General features: G+C 45.2%; 1 protein-coding gene across 1 annotated transcript; it reads right to left on the reverse strand.

Moving 5' to 3' along the window:
• Positions 1-1,092: 1,092 nt before the first annotated feature.
• DELE1 (DAP3 binding cell death enhancer 1) lies at positions 1,093-24,261 on the reverse strand. Its single transcript, XM_069763613.1, has 12 exons — positions 24,169-24,261; positions 17,561-17,669; positions 16,449-16,572; positions 14,325-14,466; positions 13,156-13,314; positions 12,973-13,061; positions 12,762-12,864; positions 11,060-11,205; positions 9,149-9,295; positions 8,923-9,015; positions 8,254-8,413; positions 1,093-4,787 (listed from the first exon to the last, which is right to left on the reverse strand). The coding sequence occupies exons 1-12, from the start codon at positions 24,242-24,244 to the stop codon at positions 4,528-4,530; spliced, it is 1,608 nt and encodes a 535-aa protein (XP_069619714.1). The 5' UTR covers positions 24,245-24,261; the 3' UTR covers positions 1,093-4,527.
• Between the last annotated feature and the right edge of the window lie 1,548 nt (positions 24,262-25,809).

The following is a 25,809-nucleotide window of genomic DNA, read 5'->3' on the forward strand; positions in this document are numbered from 1 at the left end:
GCCATGATGTCATTGGGGGGATTCCTTCTAATAGAGTAGTTTTAGGGCAGCCTGTAGTCTCTATCCATGCTGGCGTGTAGACACCAGACATTGGTCTGACAACAGGATGACCAATAAATATGACTGTGATAATATGAAAAGGAGAATTTATAATATTGAGGTAAAGATTCCCAGGTCCGGCATCCATTCCTGCTACGGCTGGTGTACTAGGTTCTGTGATGTAATGACCTTGCTGGGACCCCAGGATGCCGGCTACCTGCACACTACGTTGATCTGCACATACATTTCCAAAAACCGCAATCTAAGACGGGGGTACCTCTATTTGGCACTGAAAGCGCCACTCCCATTTTTTTTTATTTCAGTGCTGGAGTGGTGCCACTAATTTGTGCTCTGTACCAACCTGCACCTCTGGATTGGAACGTGGCATGACACAAACGCTAAACAAATCAAAGAATATGAGCCCCAATTCATCATTTCTCTGAGAATCTGCCTCCAGACTAACTGAAAAGGGGCATTACTAGGGTGAGACATGTAATGATTGACAGTCTGCTCTCCTATCACCCTGTCGCACACTGTTAATGCCCCTGGAGCAGATTCTCTGCCAGATCTATGTACCGCCCATAGATCTTAACAGCTTATTTACATATTAAGAAAAACCTGGATTACTGTGGATCACAGATATGAAGGTCTCATTTTATTCAGCTTCCTATGACCTACATGCCCATATAGACGGCTTAGGGGGGTTGATGCCCTTTAAGAAGTTTTGCTTGATATATGTAAGGTCACTTCTGGATTTTCGCGCTGTTTTACGTTTTTGCTTACTTTGATTCTCTGCACTATTGGTCTTACCACTATTATTATAAGTTATCGATTCTATGTTCTACTGATATCATCACACTGATTATCTGTACGTTCAGTATGATGAAGGTCTTCTAGACAAACATCACATGTATTCAGATTGTCTACCTACATGTAATTCTGGAGAGTTTTTGTCAAGTACAAGACCACCATTAAGTGTGAACTTGGCCTGAAGACTGGACAGAGTCAAGATCTAACAGTTTTTAATTCCATTAAATCAAATTTCTATAAAACTGGGTATTAGAATCTTATTTATTATATTACAGTGGATTAAAAAGGCACAAAAAAGATGAAAGATTCAATACAATAAAATAGGACTTGTAGTAGGTTTCCTATTATAAAGCTTATCAGAGTGCATATATATTTTTCTTACACTTATGTGGTTCTTTGAACACTTGACATAAGTGCAATCCACGCTAAACATCTCATCATACCGCAGCATCAGCACAGACCACGGTTATGGCTTCTAGTGGTAGATGAAGGCTACCAAACCTCTTTAGATGAGCAGGTCACATCTACGCTTACAATGGGACCGCTGCAGTAAGTGCTAGAAAAGCATTCACACCAGACACCATTCACATTTGTGCGTTACGTTTTTACCATTCTGTGCCAACGACGCTGTGGTACCATTTGGGTTCTGTGCACACTTTACGATTATTTCTGTTCTACTGAGGACCCGGTAGCAAAATCACAGCAGATTGCCGTTTTATTTTTGCAACCTCAATGGAAACTTGACCAAGTTGATTTAAAGTACTCAGACAACCTGTTTTGAATCCCTACGTTTTCCCCCATTAAAATAGTAACACTTACAGTGGTTTGCAAAAGTATTCACCCCCTTGGCCAACCAAAGTTAGATTTACTCTTTTCTATGGGGGCAATTGACAGTAAGATCATCAGCAGCTCTCACTTCCCGCGCTTGTCTTGATTTGTCCGAAGAGAGGAGAGTGAAGCCACCACCGATTGGCTGCAGGGGTCACGCAAGCCCTGGGAAAGCCAGTGCTGACACCACTGGAACGAGGTATAAGTGTTATTATTTTACTGGGGACAAATAAAAATTCAGAAGGGATTGTCCAAGTAACGGACAACCCCTTTAAGTTAGGAACCATCAGGACACAATGAACATCATACATTAAAAGGGCGATTCCCATCTTCATAGGCAAAAATTGTCAGTGCTTGTAAAAACAATTTACCACTTATTAAAAATTTCAGCTGCTATTGAGATAAACACTTTTTTCCTTCCGTTTACAACTTGTCGTTTAGGAGACCGACCACCGCTGCTGTCCAGCTAATAAGCACTGCGCCGGGACTAGGAGATATCAGCACGCTCCTGTGATCCTGGCCTGCATAAAAACAGTGCTTACAAGCTTAATAGAAAAGAGCCTGTAAGCAATGCGTATGTTCTTCTGTCTAGCAGTGGTGGCCGGTCTCCAAGGCAACTGGGTTAAAAACAAAAGCAAACAAAAATGTTAATATTTCAAGAATGGCTGAAATTTTGATAAAGCGGTAAATTGCAAAACTGCTTGCATTTACAAGCGCTATCTGACAACACCCATCAATGAACAAGGGGAGGATAACCATTTAAGGGTATGTTCACACATGTTGGGTTTCTGTGGGTGGAAAATCTGCAGTACAGTAGCATTAAAGTGGATGACGTCAAATGCAATTCATGTGCTGCGGACATTAAATATATAAGGTGAAATCTATGGTGAATCCCTACCAACAAATCTGCATCTGCTTTGGCAGGATTCACTAGTGGCGTGCTTGGTTGCAGATTTTCCACATTTTCAATCTGCAGTAAAGTGAATGAGTTTTAACTTAAACTCTTTGTCCACTAGTCACACAAGCCCTTCTGAATCCCTATGTCCCCCCCCTCCAAGTAAAATAACACTTCTACTCATCCCCGGGTTGGGCCCTGTTCCAGCGGGTTGGGCCCTGTTCCAGCGGGTTGGGCCCTGTTCCAGCGGGTTGGGCCCTGTTCCAGCGGGTTGGGCCCTGTTCCAGCGGGTTGGGCCCTGTTCCAGCGGGTTGGGCCCTGTTCCAGCGGGTTGGGCCCTGTTCCAGCGGGTTGGGCCCTGTTCCAGCGGGTTGGGCCCTGTTCCAGCGGGTTGGGCCCTGTTCCAGCGGGTTGGGCCCTGTTCCAGCGGGTTGGGCCCTGTTCCAGCGGGTTGGGCCCTGTTCCAGTGGGATCACATGAGATTGTTAAAATGCACAACCAAGTGTGGAAAGTATATTAATTTTAGATGCAGAAATTCTGCGGATTGTAGCTTGTATACAGTCCACACTAAATACACAATGTGTGAACCTGGCCTAATGCAGATTCTTTGGGAGGGGGGGAGAGAATATTAGGATTCCATGCAAATACACAGCAAAACATTGCACGTGTAAATATACCCCAATACCAGAAACCATGACAGTAGTGTGAACAGAACTCTAAGAGCTGTCCGAAGAGCAGATACGTCCTTTACAAGGGTTATCCTTAAGAAACAGAAGACAACATGATTTTTGGTAAGGATGTGTAGTAAAATAAACGAATATTTGCTACTCTGCTGAGCCTATCCCCCTTTGGCTGACTGGTGACTATTAAAGCCAGATATATATGGCCTAAAACCATTTATAGGATCTGAGTGATCGCTACATCAGTGTAAATGAATGTGACTTATAACATGGGCACTAATACGACACCTGTGTGAGGCCAGCAGGGTACGGGTGACACATTGCCAAACACTGATCATGCTAATTACATGTGAATGGCCGTCATCAACCCATTAGTCGGATCATGGTTTTATAACTGTACGGAAGGATCATTAAGCGACGGCGATCGCTCAGGCTTTTTGAGCAAGTCGATGCCTAAAAGCCATGTTGTATATAGTGTTTGTACAGTCGCTTTGTGCAAGTGTTTTATGTTTTTTCTCTTTCATCTGAGGTTCATGAACAATTTGTATAAGACAGTGCACCACAATTGTGGAGTTACAAAGTTGCACTCGTTTTGATGCCCTTTCCGCATTTTTGGTGACTGGCATTAGTTGGAAGTGCGGGGCTATCTGGACGTATTAAAGGGCTTTAGGGATTTTGGAAATCCCGTCCCCTAGATTAGTTTGAGGAGACCACTGATTGGCAGCAGCGCTGTCAATGTGAAGTCAGAGCTGCAGGCAATAACAGAGCAGCGGCGGATACTCAGCGCTGGACCCTCGGCGTTGGAGAGGGGGATGTTGGGGTAGACTTTGGGATGTGGCGTATGGGCTCTGCGCGAGGTTTTTGGGTCTCCTGGGACCTGGAGGTCTACACCCGCCTTCGGGGTCCAATATTAGGCATCAGCAGTCTCCTATGAAGGAACAGGCAGGAGCGTATAAAACCAGATGCATTGCAGAAACAGACGAGCAAAGATCTGTTTTTAACCCTTTCGCTGCTTAGGACATTTGTAGTTGGCCATGATTATAAGTTGGCAAGCTCGGCTCTAGGCTTAGTACAGTCCATCAGTTACACAGTACGGATACAGGAGCTATTGCCGATACTGAATGAAGGCTCATTAATCATATACACAGCTTATTAACACCAATACATCAACCATGGTACGAGGGCAGCGGCTTGTCTCAGGTCCCCAGGCCACCTACACACATAGCCCATGATTGCGGTGAAGGGTGACGCATCCTGACCCGCCAACCAGAAAGCTCATCCAACTCCGATAGCTCTTAGCGTGGCCATTGGAGGGGCCAAGCCTTTCATGTGAAGAGGCGCCAGGAGGTAGCTGCGGCTCTCTGCTGGGGACATCAGCAAGTTCCCAGTGCTCAGTGAATGAGGTAGGCCCAGGGGGCTCGCGCCGATGGCAGAGAAGCCGAAGTTGGGATCCAGCCGGACCTTCACCCGCTCCAAAACAGGAAGGCAGGGGCTGGAGGTTGTTGTGCGAAGACTGGAGAGCGGAGAGCCGAGTCCTGCGGAGGAAACAAGAAGAAGTCAGTCTACAGCAGACAACAATGGCTCCGGAGGAAGCACCGAGGAATGCTGGAGCAACAGGAAAAGCCTGGGAAGCCACAGAACAAGACCGAAATATTGCTTTCTAAAGTGCAGGTGTGGGGGTCCGACCATAGATGTAGAGATACAAGAACTGCATAAGTAATTCCTTAAAGGGGACCCGTCACCAGGTTTTTGCTACGTAATTTGGGAGCACCAAAACATATGGACAGAGACCCCAATTCCAGCAATGTGTCATTTACTGGACTGCTTTAATAAAAAAAAAATAAAAAAAATCAGCGTTTTATCAGTAGGAGATTTATCACTACACAACTAGTTGATCTGTGCCATACAGTCCTCAAGCTCAGTGCAATCACAACCCCATCACCAATTAATAGCTTTCTGCCTATGCACAGTTTACACAGAAAGCTGCCAATCAGAGCTGTGAATGGGGTTATGCAGAGAACGGAGATCTGCAGCAGTGATTTTATCAAAATAACATCAAGAAGCAAAGTAACTGACAACACTGGAATCAGGGTCTCTGTCCCTATAACACGCTGCTTTCAACTAGTACAAATCTGGTGTCAGGTTCCCTTTAAAAAGTTTTGCTACCCTATATAAGAGCACAATAATGTAGGGGCAGAGATCCCGATTCCAGAAATGCGTCATTTTCTTTACTGGTTGCTGCAATTTCGATAAAAATCACTGTTTCTTCTGCTGCAGATCTAGTGGTTCTCTGAATGCCGAGCTTTGTATAACCCCGCCCACACCAGTGATGGCAGCTTACTGTGTACACTGTGCATAGGCAGAAAGCTGCCAATCAGTGATGGGAGCCCGGTTAACAGAGCTAATAAATATGGAGGATTAAATGGCAGCAGGTTTACTAGGCCTCAAGTAATCTCCTGCTGATAAAACTGCAATTTTAATAAAAAACTACAGCAAGTAGCCAATTAATTGACACACAGATTTCAGCTACGGTATGCTTCTCAGACTAGGTGTCAAAAACCTGGTGACAGATTCCCTTTTAGTAGATATAATACAGCAATTAATACTACTTTATAGACATCCATCATGCATCATCACATACACAACAAATGCAGAAATATGTGAAGATTTAATTCCTAGAAATTTTATATTGCTCAAAAGTTTATTTTATCTGTTAAGAAGCTGCAAGTGTCCTACAGACACAGTAAGTTACAGGGAGTGTCCATTACAAAATGACTGTTCAAACCAAGCTCAGGTGCTCGGTGCACCCTTGGTGTGGCCAAACAGCTCAGTGCCGCTTCCATCCTACTTTTTTTCCCCACTTATCTCCATCTACATTTTCTTTCTTGATTGACAGCTTTCTGGCTTTACAAGAGCCCTAGAAGGGCAGAGATAAACGGGAGGAAGGTAGGCTAAACAGTTTGGCCATGCCAAGGGTGAGCTGAGCGCCTTTGGTTTGAACAGTCATGTTTTTTTGCAGTTCTTGAGCGCACGCCTTTCGTTTTGTTTACAGCTAGTCGCTTTGGAGACCGACCGCTGCTGCTGGAGAGAAGGACATCTTTCTATCGAGATTGTAAGCAACGTTTTGAAGCTGGCCAGGATCGCCGGAGCGCACCGTAATCTCCTAATCCGGGCCAACTACAGCGCAGTACTTACAAGCAAAACAGCAGCGGTGGTCGGTCTCCTAGGCAACAAGCAGTAAACAAAAGAAAATTGTTAAAAGGAATCTGTCTAAGAATCAACCCTCCTAAGCCGTAAATAACAAGACACCTAGATATCTGGGCTCTGATGTCTTATTTCAGATAAATCCAGATTTTTCTTAATATGTAAATGAGCGAAGATCTAAGGGCCGGACATAGATCTCACCGAGAATCTGCCTCCAGAGCATATTATAAATCACAGGGAAAGTTACCAGTGTGAAACATGTAACGACTGACAGTCTGCTCTCCTGATCTACATGTCTCACACTGGTAACTTTCCCTGTCATTTATAATAATACGCTATGGAGGCAGATTTTCGGGGAGATCTATGTCCGGCCCGTAGATCTAAACTTCTCATTTACATATTAAGAAAAATGTGGATTTCTCTGGAACAAGACGTCAGATTGCAGATATCAAGCTCTCATGTTATTCAGCTTCCTATGACCTACATACCCATAAAGACTTTAATATCTCAAGAACGGATGCAAATTTTAACAAGCTTTAAATTGCAAAAGTGCTCGTATTTACAAGAATTAGCCGAGATTATTCATCTATGAAGATGGCAGTAACCCTTTAATTATGGTTCTCAAATTCAAGGACTATCAGAGTTAAATCCTGATTAAATTGTTCTATACATATGGGAACTTTCAGGAAGTTACTGCAAAACACTGGGACAAAGCCACAAGTGTCCTGACACTAAGCCATCACATGTATAAGGGGTGTAGGGGGTCAATCACCCGACACTAAACACCCTGGAGTGACGACCTGACGTGTCATTTTACGCTTCGAAATCTCTAATTTGTGGAGTTGACAGCGAAATGTAGCACAACCAACGAATTGCAGATTTAGCCTATTTAATCACACAGATTTTTACAATTAACATGTGTGGTGCACCCTTATGTGTCAGCCAGTGACAATAATAAAAGCCAAGTCTTTGAAAATATCCTTAAAATTACTGTTGAATATTTAGGATTATGTGGATTGTGAATCCGAGTCAATGTGTTCTATGCAATTAATTGCCAAAAATGTATGAAGAAAGCAAGGGCGCCCCCTAGTGTCTTCATCATAATAGACCATGTATGTGCCAATGTAACCATCATGGGAGCTTATAATAATTTTCATTACTGAATATATAAGTAATTTAATACAGTAACGACTATTTACTGAAGGTAAACTAATCAAGTTTTCGGACGATACAAAGCTAGAAGGGATAATAGCTAACACGAGACAAGACAGACAAAAGATTCAGAAGGATGTTGATAAACTTGTACAATGGGCAGCGAGTAATAGAACGGTAGAAGGGAGAAATGCAAAATTCTACATCTGGGAAAGAAAAATGAAAAAAAAAAAAAAAAAAAGATATATATTTATCATTTACGAGAGAGAGAGCGAGAGAAAAAAAAAAGAAAGTAAGGAAGAGAGAGAGAGAGAGAGAGAGAGAGAGAAATGCAAGAACAGGGCTTTTTCGGTTACTGCATTCCCCACAAAAAAATGAAATAAAGAGATATAAGATGCTGTATGTATGTCAAAATGATATAAGTGAAAATAGGAGCTCGGAGAATAAAAAAAAAAAAAAAAAAAAAAAAATAAGACGCCCTGTCTAGTTCCAATAATGGAAAAATAAAAATGTTATGGGACTCATAATGGCAACAACAATTTGTTTTTGTTTTTTTTTATAAACAAAGTTTAGAAGTTTTTTTACTACAAAAATATTCCAAAAACCACCCCAAAACATATAAAGGTTGCTATGGCTTCTGCTCACCTTCAGTCCCGGGAGGCTGCAGCTCCAGGAGTTTCTGCCGAGAGGCTTCATGTCCCGATTTTGCAGCCCTCTCAAAATGTCTCACAGCTTCCGGTCCGCTGGTTGCAACGCCGAAGCCTCGTTCATAACACACTCCGAGGTTGTACCGGCTCTGAACATCCTGATGAATCAAGACAAAAATATTAATAAAATATTAATAAAATATTAATAAAATAAAGTGAAATTCCATCTAACTATGAGAAACCCGATTCATTATTTGCCTTTTTTTCTTTTTAAAGGGCAGCGTTTCCTTTTTTTTCCCTGGTAGTCAGTGGAGCACAGTCTTGGAACGGACAGCGATCTTAAGCAGACCCCTGGCTGCCATGACGGCTTGTCGGTGCTCTGATCAGGTGCTTTAAAATGTCGATGTTAGAGATCGACGTTGGAAATTAAGTGGTTAACAGCACTGCGTTGAGCTCAGCACCATCAGCTGCTATTAGGAGCGGATGCCAGCCGTGTAAAACAGTCAGCGCCTGCCGGCAATGATGCGGGCTCAGCTGCTGAGCTTGTATTAAATATGGGGACCCGACATATGAGGTAACAGACCGTCATATGTCTGGAAGGGGGTAAAGAGCCTATATCACCTTACTAATCCTATAATCGTGGTAAGATTACATGACCAATACATACTCCATTTTCAGCTGCCATCCAAAAATATTTTGCCGCCTTCTCAGGATCCAAATGAGATTTTTTACTATAGAAGACGCCCAGATAAGCTTGTGCCTGACAAGAAAACAAAAAGCCTGAGTACGGGCTTCATAGGTGATCATTAATTTCACTATATACTACAATGCCGAGGTTACGCACAATGTAGTACAAGTGATCAGTCAATGCAGAGTATATATTTTGGACCCACCTCCTTCACTCCGGCTTCAGCAGCTTCTTGCAGCATTTTCACTGCTGACGGAGTGTCCTCAGGTTTGACATTCAGGAGGTAACGGGCATAGCGATATTTGGCCTGCTGGTGCCCCCCTCTGGCAGCCAAGAGGTACAGCTCCGCAGCCTGTAGGAGGGAAAGCAGAAACATTAGGTGTGCTGCAAAGAAGAAGATAACTGCTGCAAAAGACATTTCTTGGCGAACACCAACATATCTGCAATGACCTAATCTCCAAAAAATGAGGCCGCACTAGAGGAGATCAAAGAAACCAACATGCGGGTGGGTGAGGGCGACTACACCTAATCACTGGTTTCTTGGATCTTCTGAAGCGCTGCCTCTATGTATAATCCAGAAAGGAGTTCTGCACCTCTAACCTGTATGACTATGCTGATATATTGTTAGAAAAACTAAATATAAATATATATGTACTAGCTATTGAACCCGTTCTACGCCCGGGTGGCGAGCATTTATATTGGTATATGGTCTCCATCCTGGTATGTGCTGCTCCATCCTGCGCCCCCATTCTGTCATGTGCTGCTCCCATCCTGCGCCCCCATTCTGACATGTGCTGCACCCATCCTGCGCCTCCATTCTGAGCCTCCATTCTGTCACTGGCTGCTCCCATCCTCCGCCCCCGTTCTGTCATGTGCTGCTTCCATCCTGCACCCCGTTCTGTCATGTGCTGCTTCCATCCTGCACCCCCGTTCTGTCATGTGCTGCTTCCATCCTGCACCCCCGTTCTGTCATGTGCTGCTGCCATCCTGCGCCCCCGTTCTGTCATGTGCTGCTGCCATCCTGCGCCCCCGTTCTGTCATGTTCTGCACCTCTAACCTGTATGACTATGCTGATATATTGTTAGAAAAACTAAATATAAATATATATGTACTAGCTATTGAACCCGTTCTACGCCCGGGTGGCGAGCATTTATATTGGTATATGGTCTCCATCCTGGTATGTGCTGCTCCATCCTGCGCCCCCATTCTGTCATGTGCTGCTTCCATCCTGCGCCCCCGTTCTGTCATGTGCTGCTGCCATCCTGCACCCCCGTTCTGTCATGTGCTGCCCTATTCTGTCATATGCTGCTCCCATCCATATGCCCTATACGCTGCTCCATAAAGGTTTATGACCCCCATCAGGTGTCTTCAAGAAAATGGCGCCGGTAAGCGCGGACCGCGCAGGCACCGATTCCAGCACCGGGAGGAGCAAGACAATGGCGCCGGAAAGGAATGGCGTAAGTAACAAATTGCTGTGGCATGAAGTGCCACAGCCTCATGGCACAGCAAGTTTTTACTTACGCTATTTGTTTCGGGCGCCATTGTCTTGCTCTTCCTGGTCCCGGAATCGGCGCCTGCGCAGTCCGCGCTTTCCGGTGCCATTTTCTTGAAGACACCCAGCACGCCCGAAACGAATAGCGTAAGTAAAACTTACTATGGCGGCGGATTATTTGCATAATCAAGGCGCACATATGTAGACGGCGTCCCCGTGCTCCCGACCCCCTGCTCTCGGCGGCATTTTTTCTATAATGTAACGCTAGGAGCGTCGGACAGAGTGACGCTCCCAGCGTTATATTATAGATTTTTCACTTCAATGCGAACTGAGCTGCAGTATCCCAGAATGGCCACAACGTGTGTGGCACTGTGGTGCTCCGTTCTGTACATTGAATGACTGGGGCATAAGATGTAGCTGACTATTAATCAGACCCCGCCTGACCCCATACAGATGACCTATTTCAAAAGATGGTTATGAGTATCTCAGTACCGGAAAGCCCAAACTGGGCTTCTGAAGACATGACCCATGAATTCCCATTCCAGTAGGCCTGGAGGCCTCATCTTGTGGATTACAGTTTATCTAGAGAGCCACACTCAGAGGAAGCTACACTGCAGCACGTACTTTTGACAGGTCTTTGCCGACTCCTTTCCCCCTCTCATAGCACACAGCGGTGTTATACTGAGCCTTGATGTATCCGGCCGCTGCAGACTCCTGGAAGAAGTGGAAGGCAGATCTGTAGTCTCCACTGTCCCGAGCACTGATGATTCCTGGCAACAAAACAAGAGATAAATTGAGAAGGTCATTTTAGGTTAAATATTCCATTCATATATGGCCGCCCCTCTAAGCGTCAAATTAGAGAGCAGCTAGAAGCCAGTCATTAGGTAGTCAAAAGAAGAGCCGGGAAGGAAGGAGAGTCACAGACGTCCCGTCCAGCAGTCACAGATGATCGAAGTCTTGAGGATCAATTGTCTCATCTCTAATTTCAATATATTACACATATTTTTTTATATTCATCTAACATCTGCACTGTCCCTGTCCATACCATTGTTTGCCTTAGCTTCTATGGGAACTTGAGTACTTGCTTTTGCCGAATGCCAGAGACTGTGCACCATCATCCCCAGGCATGTGCGTGATATGGCATTAGTGAGATGTATTTCTCAAATTTTATACATCCTGTGTTTTTACTCACTTCCTGATGAAGCAAGGGCATTGGCGAAACGCACATTGAGGTTTTGTCTTAGGCTACTTTCACACTTGCGTCGGTACGGGTCTGTCGCTAAGCGTCAGCGCGACTTACCGACGCACGTTGTGAAAATTATGCACGACGTGGGCAGCGGATGCAGTTTTTCGACGCATCCGCTACCCATTCTAAAGTCCAGGGAGGAGGGGGCGGAGTTCCGGACGCGCATGCGCGGTAGAAAATGGTGGACGCGACGTACGAAAAAAACGTTACATTGAACGTTTTTTCGTGCCGACGGTCCGCCAAAACACGACGGATCCAATGCATGACGGACGCGACGTATGGCCATACGTCACGATCCGTCGGCAATACAAGTCTATGGGAAAAAAACGCATCCATTCACCTATTGATTATTTTTTGGCAATGTTGGAGCGGATATACTTTTATATTCTGGACATAAGACACGTTTCACCACATACCGTACTACTGCCGCCTGTGTTCTTGCATTGCTTACCTGTAAGAGTCGCCACTTCTCTCCTGCTCAGTTGACTGCTGACGCCGTGCTGATTGACAGCGGTCAGTGATGGCTCCGAGTCGGTGCCAAGTAGTTTCCTTTGTTAGCAGCTACCTGCCTGTTAATTTTTACTTCCTTAGTAGCAAAAATAAAACCGCCCTGGACAACCCCTTTAATTGGTCTTTCCTGCTTACATCAAGGGATACATTGTCGTAGGTTCCTTTTTGGAATATAGGTTTGGCACTTACTACTCAATGAAGTGAAATCATTTCTTGTTCCCATCCATGGAATTAAAGACTATTCAGACCCCGCATTCACACGCAAAAGGGGGCAACCACAGGAATATTCACCCCAATACTGCTCATTGCTTAAAGAATAACTTTTTATATACTAAAGTCATCCAAACCGGACAATTTTGGTGGCCAATCGTCTAATGTGTATGGGCGTGTCAGGCTAAATGGGCATCTCCCAATGGCAGGCGTTGGGAAAATTGTGGATCAGACATGTTGGATTTCAACAAACCCGATCCCTTCTTCTTACAGTCAACAGCCGCAAGTCAGAGCCTGGTGTGCATGTGTATGGAGGGAGCAGTGGTGGTTTAATAATATATTACTACGGCAGACATTTACCGAAGATATTGAGCACTGTAGGCACGCTGGTCTCTGTGACGTCCAACAGTCGTGAGGCAGCGCCCTGAAGAGACTCTCCAGATTCTTCCTTTGGTTTCAAGGGCTAAAAAAAAATAAAAAAAAAATAAAGACAGTAAATGTATACATATGATCACCTTTCATCAGCCTATTAGGACGCAAGATAAGAGCTGCATGCTCCCTACGCCATTACCTCTCGAGCGGACGAAGACGGTTCATCCTCTCTCGTCACTGGTCCATATGTGGCGCCGACATCAAGAAAGTCTTCAGTCTGTGATACTTCTGGAGCAGGAAAGACAAGTATGAGTGGATCATGTAAAGGAGGAGACTTGTAGTAAACCCAACAGTCTCACCAGGCCGTTACCCCCAAGGTTACCTGGCACAGCAACAAGGTGATGGCGGCGGCCACTAGCGGGCGCTGCAGAGTAGGGCTGTAGAGAGGCGTCTCCGTCCTGCTGATTCGCTCCACCATGTAAGGGGAGATCTTTCCAGGCAAGCGGCTGGACGGCTTGTGGGACAATGTGACTTTTCACAGCTTTACATACAACAGAAAAAGAAAAGAAACAGATGAAATTATATATTATAGATGATATTTCCCCCACATTTCTTGCTGGATGCCTCCGTATAGACCAATGGGGAAGACCATCCCAGCCAGAAGGTGTACAGACAATCCATTGGCCTTAGTCAAGCTCATTAAGGGCTTATCGATCCATTTAATATATGTGTCGGGGGCTTTTAGCAGAAAAATCAAATATACAACACTAAAGCAGCATATAAGTACCCCAATCTTTCATCTGTTGCTGCATTTTCATTGATATACAAATGTAATATTATGTGCTCTGGGTGTGACTGAGCACTTATCAAGCCTCTCTCTCCCCACCCAGCATCAGCATCCTTAGCTTTATTTATAACTCACTGTCTGATTTCCTTGCCTGACATTACACAAACCGTGAGCCATCAGCCAAGCTAAAGAGGCTGGTACTGATGGGTGGTGACCTCCAGGAAAGGCAGAGGTTCAGGAAGTGCTATGTCACACAATAAAAACACAGTGCCTCATTTGATATGAACTAAAATGCAAAAAAATAAATAAAAATTTGCAGAAATGCAACAACAGTAAAAAGTTATAAAGGCGTCATTGGATTTACATGTCAAAGACCTGCACACCAATATATACAATTTGGTGGGACAAAAAGGAGCATTGTAAAGTGTGCAACCAGAGAAAACAAAAAATAATATGTAAGGGCACCTTCATGTGAGACACACATCCTTGGCTCTGCCCACAAGTATCCAATGTTTAAAGGGACTGTCAGCACAGAATGACTGTTATATTCCCAAATTCATGTTTTTGCCTCCATCTGGCTGGAATTATTCAGGGCAGCATTTATGTACCTGTATAGGGCTTGCCTATTAGGGGAGCCATGGTAAGAAAACAGATGGCATGTGGTCTCTTATTAATGAGCCCCCATCACAGATCGATGCTGTGGCATCCATGCAGACTGTAGCTGCAGTACACATAAATCCCCATCCCTGGATGATCCCACTTACATAGCTGGTGGCACTGGGAGAAGGATTTCAGGATCTGCTCCAGACAAGTTCGGCGAGGGGCTCGGTCTTCCTGAGAAGAGTTGATCGAGCAATGGAAGGAAATCTGCCGAGCCAAGTGCAGGAAGAAGACGGCTGCTGCTCCCTAGATCACCAGGAAAGGAATGACAAGTTTAGTATATATCCATCTCCTAGGAAGAAAGATTCACTTTTAGCGATTTTCAGCATCCAAACCTTCCGATAAATAAAGGATCTGCTCTTCTTGGAGAGGCAGGTAAATAAAATCTATGAGCACGCTCTATGTGACTGCACACTTGTCGATCCTTTAGGGCGCGCTGTCAGGATTCTCCAATGCCGGCCGCAAGTATGTGATTTGCATACATGTGGTCACATGCCGACTAGACGTGCGCAGCCTTGCTCAATGCAATTGTACCGAGTGAGGCCAGACACGTCTAGTCAGAATGTGGCCGGGAGTATGCAAATCACATAATTGTGGTCACATGACTGCCCGCGGCTGGCGAATCCTGACAGTGCGCATTGTGAACACGGAGGATTCACAAGTCTGCAGTAACAGAGTGGCTACAGAGTTTAGCCCCAAGCCTGGACACCCCCTTTAAAGTACCACTGCAGTGTTTTGTTTTTTTTATTGCACAGTTGGAGTGGCGTTTTAAATGTGGTTCTCCTACCCCGTCTGATACTCGCCTTCCGGCGCTTTCCTTGCTGCTTCCTTCAGTCTCCGGCAAATAGTTACCCGCCTGCAGCTCCAGTGTTTCATGGAGTCGGAGGTCAAAATTCCATACAGGTATTTGGGAGCCTCGTTTTAGACTTGGTCTGGCTCTCAGATTTGCACTGAGAGCTTCTGACTTCTGGTGCAGGGGGACCAGAGCGGCATCGACAAACGGTGAAGACACTGGAGGGTGACCATACGACTGGCGGCAGGAGACTTACATTTAAAGCAGCATAACATAGGGGCAGAGACCCTGATTCCAGCAATGTGTCACTTACTGGGCTGCTTGCTGCAGTTTTGATAACATCACTGTTTAATCCGTTGCAGATCTATCAGCTCTCTAAATGCTGATCTGTGTATAACCCAGCCCACACCCCTGATTGGCAGCTCTGTGCCTAGGCAGAAAGCTGCCAGTGGTGGGGGTTACATAGAGCTCATGAATCTGTACAATTACATGGCAGGAGACAGTTAGTCCTCTAGCGATAATCTGCTGATAAAGCAGTGATTTTATCAGAACTAAAGCAAGCAGCTCCTACGTTATGCTGATCTCAAATTATACAGCAAAAACCTGCTGACAGATTCCCTTTAAAAAGTGATTATTCCCAACAGTTAAGGTTATTACCTACTGAAGATTAGGGGACCCCCTGCAGATCAACAGGGGTTCGATGTTTGGACCACCACAGATCCTGAGATCAGGGCTCTATGCTCTGCTATCTCTGGTAGTCCTGCAGAGGATGAAAGGAAGGGGCAGTCTGACAGCCAGATCCCCACGACTGTGTGCAGCTGCGCTACTATGAAGTGATATTTTCACTGCAGGGTAGGAGCCAGGTGGGCTGTTCGGGTAGTTAGAGAATGTCAGCACAAAATGACTGTTCAAACCTAGCACAGGCACTTGGTGCACCCTTGGTGTGGCCAAGCAGTTCAGTACACCCTACCTGTTTCCCATCTATCTCCATCCCCCTCTTCCATGATTGACAGCTAAGATTTTACAAGAGACAGAGGAGGGTGGAGATAGATGGGAAACAAGTAGGTGGGTAGATGCACCAAACTGCTCGGCCACACCAAGGGTGCACCAAGTGCCTGTGCTTGGTTTGAACAGTCGTTCTGACTCGCTTTAAATCAATCTATGACACATTTATGGCAAACTACTTTATAGTGATGTCCCTAGCATTCAGTCTGCCCCAGATGAGTTGGGGACATAACTCAAAGCTAAACTGACCAAGATAAAAAAAAAAAAAAATAATAATAATAAAACGGCTTAGCCAAAATAATAGAGTTTTCAGTTGGAAAAATAAAATCTGCCGGACTGTCCCACAGTCCTTTTTAAGTGAAAAAGGCAAGGTATGGGGGATGTATGTAATAAGAATGCACCCCCTGCTAATAATGAATGTACCCCTCACCAGTCCAACAGCATCCAACATGCAGTACTGCGGCAGCTGGCCAGTGCAGAACTGAAAGCTCCCTCTTCTCTTCTGCTCCTGTCCATTCTGACGACCATAGTCACCTGAAGACTGGGAGCTGTAACTAAAAAACAGAATATTATGATCAATTTATGGTGAAATATAAGAGCAGCAAACATGAACATTCAGAAAACAATGCAAGAAAATAAATGTGATACATGGGATGACCACTAGGGGCAGTGGTACATAAGATCACACTTTTCTAGGCTGAATAAGCCGATCAGGATTCGTCAGGTGACCGCTATGAATATTCTGAGAATTATGTTGTATATAATAAATTAATTCTACAAAAATGGTTACTTACATGCTTAAAATAAAAACAAGTGTTGTATCGGACTATAATGATACAGATTGTAGAATGCCCTTTAAATCTGATCAACTCACATGATGGCCTACTCCTTTAAAATGGATGTAAAAGCCTGTAAGCAGAGAGGACGCCGTTTTGGGATAAGGTCTTACTGATTCTCGACAAAACCTTTAAGTGGTACGGGTGCAAGAGGTAAGAGTCTGTGACGGAGGTGTAAACCGGGGGGTTCACATGTAGCCCCCAGATCTCTGAAGAATAAACACTCGGGTATACGACATGACGTGAGGCTGTAATAATATAGGACCATGTTGTCTTTATAAACACAAAAGTACGTCACCGAACATGTAAACTATGGGGTAACCGTGCAGCTGGGTTATATCAGTGGCACTCTCCATCCCGGGACATCTGCCGAGCTTGCCCCGACGCATCGGTCTGATTACACAACGGCATGTTCACGTTTATGGCCGACTAATAAAAAAATAGACGGAGCCGAGTACTGGAAAGGCATAAAAAGCTAAATCAATGGGCTTCTTCCAAAACCTTCATAAAGGAAGGGATCGTTATAAAATGGAGGAATCAGTGGTACCATGGCTCCCGGTCTGATACATCCAGATGTAGACTAGAGACAGTTGGCCAGGACCCCTCCCATTCAAGTCTATGGAAGTCGAAACAGGGGAAGAAGCCCACCTGAAGACACATTGTGACTGGGGCTGACAAGAACAGTTATCCCCCACTTTCCACGTACCTTCTGCTACCTGCATTCTGTCCCAAGGGTATCAAACACGAAGGGTTCAGTGCTTCAGCCTCCCCATGGACACAACCCTGGACGTTGGCTGCATGGAAGCGGTTCAGGGCTGAAAGACAAAGAGAACGTTCCCAGAACCATAATCTGCTCATCCATGTCATGGCTTCTCCTTCACAATTTTGTCTACGAACACGGCCATGAATAAGGTATGGGATGTAAACCTCCTCCAAGAGAAACTTCTCCCAACGATCTAAGAGTCATTTTGGTGATGAACAATGTGTTTCCCAACATGATGGAGACCATGTCCCAGGGCAAGTGTGATGACTTAGGTGGGTCAGTGAACAAAACATTGACATTTTGGGATCACGGAGAGGAACCCCCCTTCCATGAGAACCTGTAGGCAATCCTCAAAAAGCAAGAGGACAAAGAAAATCTCAAATTATAAGAAATTCCAAACACTTCAGAGAAGAATGGATGGGATAAGGCATCTCCTCATAGAGAGTGACATGCCAGGTCTGGTATTCCAGTATGAGGAGACCTTGCATGCTCCTCTGGGAAACTAACTATGCAAATGGTCTCTTCAGAGAGGAAGAGGACTTGGACTCTAGTGCCACCTATTGGAAGTAGGTTTGCAACTTCCAACAGGTGGCGCTAGTGATCAAGTCCTCTTCCTCTCTAAAGAGATAATTTGCTTATAGAGAAGAATAGGTTTTCCAAGAAGTCTCGAAAAATAAGCCTATGTTCACATGTTGCATTATTTCATGCAAATTAAAAGCTGTTTTTACAGTACCAGCAAAAACTATGAGATTTCAGAAATCTCACGCACTCCATTGGTTTATTTTTCCTGACCGAATTGGAAAACTGCTGCTTCTTTTTAAATCTACAGAATGTCAATTCTTTCAGAATTTCTTCAAGAAAAAAAAGCAACAAGTAGCTGCAAAAAGGATGAAAAAAAAACAAAAAACAAACAAAAAAAAAAAAACACACACACGACCTTGCATTTTTCTTGTGGCTTTGCTGTGTTTTTGGTGAAATCATACTAACTTTGTCAAACAATGTAAACGACTGACACGTAATATGCACCAAAAGAAAAGAAAAAAAAGAAAACATAAAAAACAGCAAAAATGCACCAAATCCTGCTTCTTTACTGCAAGGTTTCGCTTGCAGAAAAAAATACAACGTGTGAACATAGCCTAAGGGTGAACATTGTAAATATGGAGTCTTTCCATAAACTTGATGCATTTGTCAGCAAAAGTTTAAGAATTGAAATACTGATAATTTTACTTCACTACAAACACTGAATCTACCATATGTGAAAACCAAAATTTGTGCTCGTCTCAAAATTCTTGTTAGTAGAACATCCGCTTTAAGATTTATTTGAAAGAAAAAAAAAACAAAAAAAAAACATTCATTTAGTGGCAATCTGCCGCCAGAGCCCAAATTTCTTCTGTGCTTTTTTTTCTTTATTTTTAAAGTATTTTCTATCTATTATGCAGCGGTTATGACACTTTTATGCTCTAATGATATACGATACACACTTGGGTCATGAATATTTAATTGTCGCCGTGTATATAAAGAAGCCGGTAATTGATGGAGCCATTTAGCCGATAGCAGCGCTGGGTTAGGTAATCGCCCTGGCACAGGCTCTATGCTGTGCTGTAATTACAAGCCCCGTACAGATGGCCGCCCATCCACAGATTACGAGACGGGATGTGGGGACAAAAAAAGCAAGAAATGAGCAGAAAAGTTAATTTTACTCCTTATATCCAATTATCGAGGAGGGAAAAATATTGGCGTTTAGACGTGTAAATTGTAATCTCAGAATTGCAAGAAAGGACACACAAAGATCATGAGCCAAACGGTACAGGAAAAAAAAAAAACAGGAATTTTTTTTTTAACAAGGTAATGGTCCATTGATCATCTCCATATAGTCTGTGTCCAATCATCAGCATTTCAATGGTTTATTTCCAATTAATCAAGAATTAAAAAAAAATAAAATAAAAAAATTCCCTCAAGCCTCCCTCTTCAGAATCGGTGTCTCATGGACGGTACTTTTGCGCTGTCCAAAGTTTCTGCTTCAATGATTGAGTTTGGTCAGCAAATCTGACCACTGTAGGACGTCTCCAAATTTTCGCATGGAAAAGAAAAAGAAAAAATGTTATGCGTTTATAGCCCAATAGATTATAATGGGTTAGCGAGCTGTCCGAGGAAAACTGATCTCCAAATAAGGCCTAATTCATATTAAATGAAGATTTTTGATTTGTATTTTCATAGATAGAAAATGTCGCCATTAGGGCACGTGCTGAAAAAGCGCTAAGAAGAATGAATATATGCACTGCGATGTCAAAAGGACTTGCTGTGCACACGGCCAGTCTTTTTGTTAAGGCCACGTGGACATGTTCAGTATTTGGTCAGAATTTTACCTCCGAATTTGTAAGCCAAAACCAGGAGTGGGTGATAATACGGAAGTGGTGACCTGTTTCTGTTATACTTTTCCTCTGATTGTTCCACTCCTGGTTTTGGCTTACAAATAGTGAGGTAAAAAACGAACCAAATACTAAACGTGTGCACGTGGTCAAAAGTGACTAAAAGAAAATGATTGAAAAAAACACTAGAAAGGGACGGTCAAGGACAAGAGATAGCAGCATGTCCTGAAGTGTCTTCTTCTGGCAAAACAGTCTATAGAGGTCTTCACGTGTCCTTTTTGTGGTCAATTGTCCACCAAAAATAAGGCCATGTGCACATGTTGAGTATTTGGTGAGTTTTTTACCTCAGTATTTGTAAGCCAAAACCAGGAGTGGAACAATCAGAGGGAAAGTATAATAGAAACACGTCACCACTTCTGTATTTGTCACCCACTTCTGGTTTTGGCTTACAAATACTGAGGTAAAAAAAACACTGAATACTCAAGGTGTGCATATGGCCTAGGGGAGTCATTTTTATACAAGCCACAGATCAAACTCGCTCATTTTAAACAATAAAAGAAGGAAAAAAAAAGAAAAAAAAACGATATCACACAGATGCCATTCTAGTCTCACCCAATTGCAGACTGTTTTTTTTTACTGTTTAAGGGCAGGTGCAGATGACGGCGTATTCTCTGATCCAAGAGAATCGGGTAGATTTTGCTAATCAGAGTGTGATCTGATTCTCTCAGATTTCTCCATTCTTTCAGTCCCTGGAAATCGGCCTGCACTCGGATGTCATCTGAGTGCAGTCCAATGCTTCTGGGCACTCATTGACTGTTTAATGACTTAAAGTGTAAAAACCTGTCAATTTTGGGTAGCGGGACAGGAAACTACTTTTGCACGATTTCTGTGCCTATTACTGAATTGTAAATGACACCTATTTTCCTGCAAAAGAAAAAAAATACACCAAAAAACAAACAGATGTGTGTGAATTGGGTCATATCGCTAATGTAAAGCCTCTAAATGCTGTTAACAGGCAGGTCAGGTAATACGTCCGCCCCCGTAATCATGTACAGTAATAAAGAGGATCCCCCCCCCAAAAAAAATCTACAATCAGAAAATAAAATGTTACACTATCTGGTTTTAATTTGTAGAAAATAAAATAATCCTTAAATCTAAGAAAATAAGCGTTATTGGATTGCGGTAGTTCTCAGTCATCGTGGTAACAAAAACAAGTTGTGTAACTGAACTCCCTCCTGTACATGCAGAAGTTCAGGGTCACACAGGATTATACATTGCATGCGGAGGCGGCTGCTCCTCTTCCTCCTCAGAGTGGATTAACAACTTTTCTTTCAAAAACTATTTTGGCTTTAGGCTGTATTCACACATCCGCATGTGTCACAGTCCAAGCACAGATCGTCCATGGGTCTCCTGACCCAAACATGGAGGCCTCGGAACACGGCCGTGACGCATGGACTGTCCGCAGGTCTCCTGACCCAAACATGGCAGCCTCGGGGCACAGCCACAACACACATGGACTGTCTACAGGTCTCCTGACCCAAACATGACAGCCTTGGCGCATGGCTGTGACACATGGACTGTCCACGGGTCCCTGACCCAAACATGGCAGCCTCGGGGCACAGCCACGACACATATGGACTGTCTACAGGTCTCCTGACCCAAACATGACAGCCTTGGCACATGGCCGTGACGCATGGACTGTCCGCGGGTCCCTGACCCAAACATGGCAGCCTCAGGGCACAGCAATGACACATGGACTGTTCACGGGTCTACTGACCCAAACATGGCAGCCTCGGGGCAAAGCAATGACACATATGGACTGTCTACAGGTCTCCTGATCCAAACATGACAGCCTTGGCACATGGCCGTGACGCATGGACTGTCCAAGGGTCTCCTGACCTAAACATGGCAGCCTCGGGGCACAGCCATGACACAAGGACAGTCCATGGGTCTACTAACCCAAACATGGCAGCCTCGGGGCACAGCAATGACACATGGACTGTCCACGGGTCTACTAACCCAAACATGGCAGCCTCGGGGCACAGCAATGACACATGGACTGTCCACGGGTCTACTGACCCAAACATGGCAGCCTCGGGGCACAGCCACGACACATATGGACTGTCCACGGGTCTCCTGACCCAAATATGGCAGCCTCGGGGCACAGCCACGACACATATGGACTGTCCACTGGTCTCCTGACCCAAACATGGCAGTCTTGAAGCACGGCCGTGACGCATGGACTGTCCACGGGTCTACTAACCCAAACATGGCAGCCTTGGAGCACGGCCGTGACACATGGACTGTCCATGGGTCTCCTGACCCAAACATGGCAGCCTCGGGGCACAGCCACGACACATATGGACTGTCCACGGGTCTCCTGACCCAAACATGGCAGCCTTGAAGCACGGCCGTGACGCATGGACTGTCCACGGGTCTACTAACCCAAACATGGCAGCCTTGGAGCACGGCCGTGACACATGGACTGTCCATGGGTCTCCTGACCCAAACATGGCAGCCTCGGGGCACAGCCACGACACATATGGACTGTCCACGGGTCTCCTGACCCAAACATGGCAGCCTTGAAGCACGGCCGTGACGCATGGACTGTCCACGGGTCTACTAACCCAAACATGGCAGCCTTGGAGCACGGCCGTGACACATGGACTGTCCATGGGTCTCCTGACCCAAACATGGCAGCCTCGGGGCACAGCCACGACACATATGGACTGTCCACGGGTCTCCTGACCCAAACATGGCAGCCTTGAAGCACGGCCGTGACGCATGGACTGTCCACGGGTCTACTAACCCAAACATGGCAGCCTTGGAGCACGGCCGTGACACATGGACTGTCCACGGGTCTCCTGACCCAAACATGGCAGCCTCGGGGCACAGCCACGACACATATGGACTGTCCACGGGTCTCCTGACCCAAACATGGCAGCCTTGAAGCACGGCCGTGACGCATGGACTGCCCATGGGTACAATATGGATCAAACATGAAAGTGTGGAGGGCCTCTACACTAGACGCATCACTACTAGGAGGAGCACCCTGTACAGGGGCACTGGGGGGCCCTCTTGTCACGATGCCCCATAATCCTGTGTGTTCCCCTAAAGCAAAAAAAAAAAAAGGAACAGCTGAAGTATGAATGGCTGATACCGGCAACTTCACTTCTCCTTTCTACTGTTTTTAATGAATCCCCAAAACAAAAAAAAGGAGAAAAAAATTGATCCATCTCGGTGAAAAAAAATTGTCAGAAACCCTTTCCTGCCATTCCAGGTTCATGTATGTCAGACATCGGCTGCTGCGTCTGTTCCGCAAGGGGCCGGTGCCAGCCGGGTTATACAGCCACCATCTGCCTCTAACAGCAGCGACTGGAGCCATTTCCTATTGCTGCCGTTTAACCATTTAAGCGCCACTGCCAATTTCCGCCACAACTGCTCCGATTAATCGTTCTGGTGCCCTAAATGAAGTAAAAAGTTACTGATTTTTTAAATTTAAATATTAAAACAAGGAATATAGAAAAGTTTTAATCACCCCTCTACCAAAATCTAAAAATATATTTTGCACGGTTGTTTCTGCAAAAAGTCTGGACTATCAAAATGTACAATCAACCCCCAAAATTTATGTAATCTAAATAGCCAAATTGCAGTTTTTTGGTTACTGCATCCCCCAAAAAGCAATAAAAATGGATAAAACCGTAAAATGGTGCCCCCCACCCCTCAATCCAAGGGTCTGGAAGGAACGTGTTAAATGAGCCCTGTCCTGTGGGGTTTGTAAATTCTGGGATTCCCCTTGAAATAATAATTATTATTTGACAGTGGGCGTGTCCTCTTGTTAAGGGGTGTGTCCCTGCAGAGTGGGCCCTGATTGGTCACTTGTATGGACACACCACCCGCTGATAATGTCCACTGCAAAACTTCTGAACAGGGGAATAAATCGCATAAATCCATGCTGGGAGTTGTAGTTCCCACGGACTGGAACCACAGACCGGTGGTGGCAGTGAGATCTCGCTCCATACAAGCTAATTTCTATACTACAAAGGTGTTAAGCAATATCTAGGAAGATCAGATCGCATGCAATCGGATCGGGCATCGATCTGGGCCGGTCATTAGTTCCATAGCACCGGGAGTCCCATCGGCCCCGCACACCGAGGGCCCCGCGCCAGCTGTCACACTCACCTCTAGCGAAGAGCCCCGGAATCCGCCACATTGCTGCCGCCGTCCTGATCACAGGACCGCAGACGGCAGCACGCATGCGCCGCCGGTCATAGAGGTGAGACACCTAGAGCAGAGCGTCTGCAGTGATCAAAGTAGGCGGGACCGGAAGATGGGATTCTGGAGGCGTCGGCGGCCATATTGGAGTCTGGCACGGAAGCAGCGGAAAAGGCTGGACCTGTTGGTGCGGATCTATAGATCCATCAGATTGGTGGGAATGCGACCCCCGGCTTCCCTGCCGATCACCTATTTCCAATTCCGTCAGAGGCTGAAAGAGCCAAATTGGAGAACTGCACATCTTCGCCTACCGTATAGTGGCCGGTCAGGGTACTGCAGATCTGCCAGCCCCTATTGGTTCCACTATGGCCGTGCAGTACCGGCCATGGCCACTATACAGTTAATGGTGCAGTTCTGCCACTGAGCACATACAGGTGATGAGTGTGGATGCTGGGTGTCTTCTCACCACCCTGATATTGATTACCTGTCCTAAGGGTCTGCCAGTCACTCACCTGTGGGTTTAACCCCTTCATGCCGCAGCCTATTTTCGTTTTAATTTTTTCCTTCTCTTCTTCCCAGAGTCTTAAAGGGAATCTGTCACCACATTTTTGGCCTATAACCTAAGGCCACCGCCACCAGGGGCTTATCTGCAGCCTTCTGTAATGCATTCTGTAATGCTGTAGATAAGCCCCCGATGTATCCTGAAAGGTAAGAAAAACAGGTTATATTATACTCACCCAGGGGCGGTCCCGCTGCGGTCCCGTCCGATGGGTGTCGCGGTCCGGTCCGGGGCCTCCCATCTTCTTACGATGACGTCCTCTTCTTGTATTCACGCTGCAGCTCTGGCTCCGGCGTACTTTGTCTGTCCTGTTGAGGGCAGAGCAAAGTACTGCAGTGCGCAGGCGCCGGGAAAGGTCAGAGAGGCCCGGCACCTGCGCACTGCAGTACTTTACTCTGCCCTCAACAGGGCAAATCAGTACGCCTGCACCGGAGCCGCAGCATGAAGACAAGAGGAGGACGTCATCGTAAGAAGATGGGAGGCCCCGGACCGGACCGCAGCACCCATCGGACCACAGCGGGACCGCCCCTGGGTGAGTATAATATAACTTGTTTTTCTTATCTTTCAGGATACATCGGGGGCTTATCTGCAACATTCCAGAATGCTGTAGATAAGCCCCTGATGCCGGTGGCCGCAGCTTATAGGCCAGAAATGGGGTGACAGGTTCCCTTTAACTCTTATTTTTCCATCCTCATGGACGTATGAAGGCTTGTTTTTTGCAGGACAAGTTGTAATTTTGAATGACGCCATTCATTTTATCACATACAGGAAAAAATTCTAAGTGGGAGAAATTGTGAAAAAAAACCCCACAATTCTGACATTGTTTTTGGGAATTGTTTTATGGTGTACATTTCATGGTAAAAATGACCTCGCAATATGATTCTCCTCATCAATACGATTACGGCAATACCAAACATGTCCAGTTTTTTTTACATTTTGTGAAAAACAAATCTGAAGTATGGAAAAAAAAATGTTTGGAGTTGTGTCGCCGTTTTCCGAGACCGTCACATTATTATTTCTCGTCCAATGAAGCCGTGTGTTGGTTTATT

The sequence above is a fragment of the Ranitomeya imitator genome, chromosome 4 (assembly GCF_032444005.1).
Source record: "Ranitomeya imitator isolate aRanImi1 chromosome 4, aRanImi1.pri, whole genome shotgun sequence".
In the NCBI taxonomy this organism is placed as follows: Eukaryota; Metazoa; Chordata; class Amphibia; order Anura; family Dendrobatidae; genus Ranitomeya; species Ranitomeya imitator.

Excerpts from the sequence above, each read along its gene's own strand:
- DELE1 (XM_069763613.1), bottom strand. The coding sequence starts at position 24,244 with ATGCGTGCTGCCGTCTGCGGTCCTGTGATCAGGACGGCGGCAGCAATG. Across the intron at positions 13,315-14,324 it reads CTCCCAGTGCCACCAGCTAT|CTGTGAAAAGTCACATTGTC; the intron begins GTAAGTGGGATC and ends TTGTATGTAAAG. Across the intron at positions 9,016-9,148 it reads CTGAAGCCGGAGTGAAGGAG|GCACAAGCTTATCTGGGCGT; the intron begins GTGGGTCCAAAA and ends TTTTCTTGTCAG.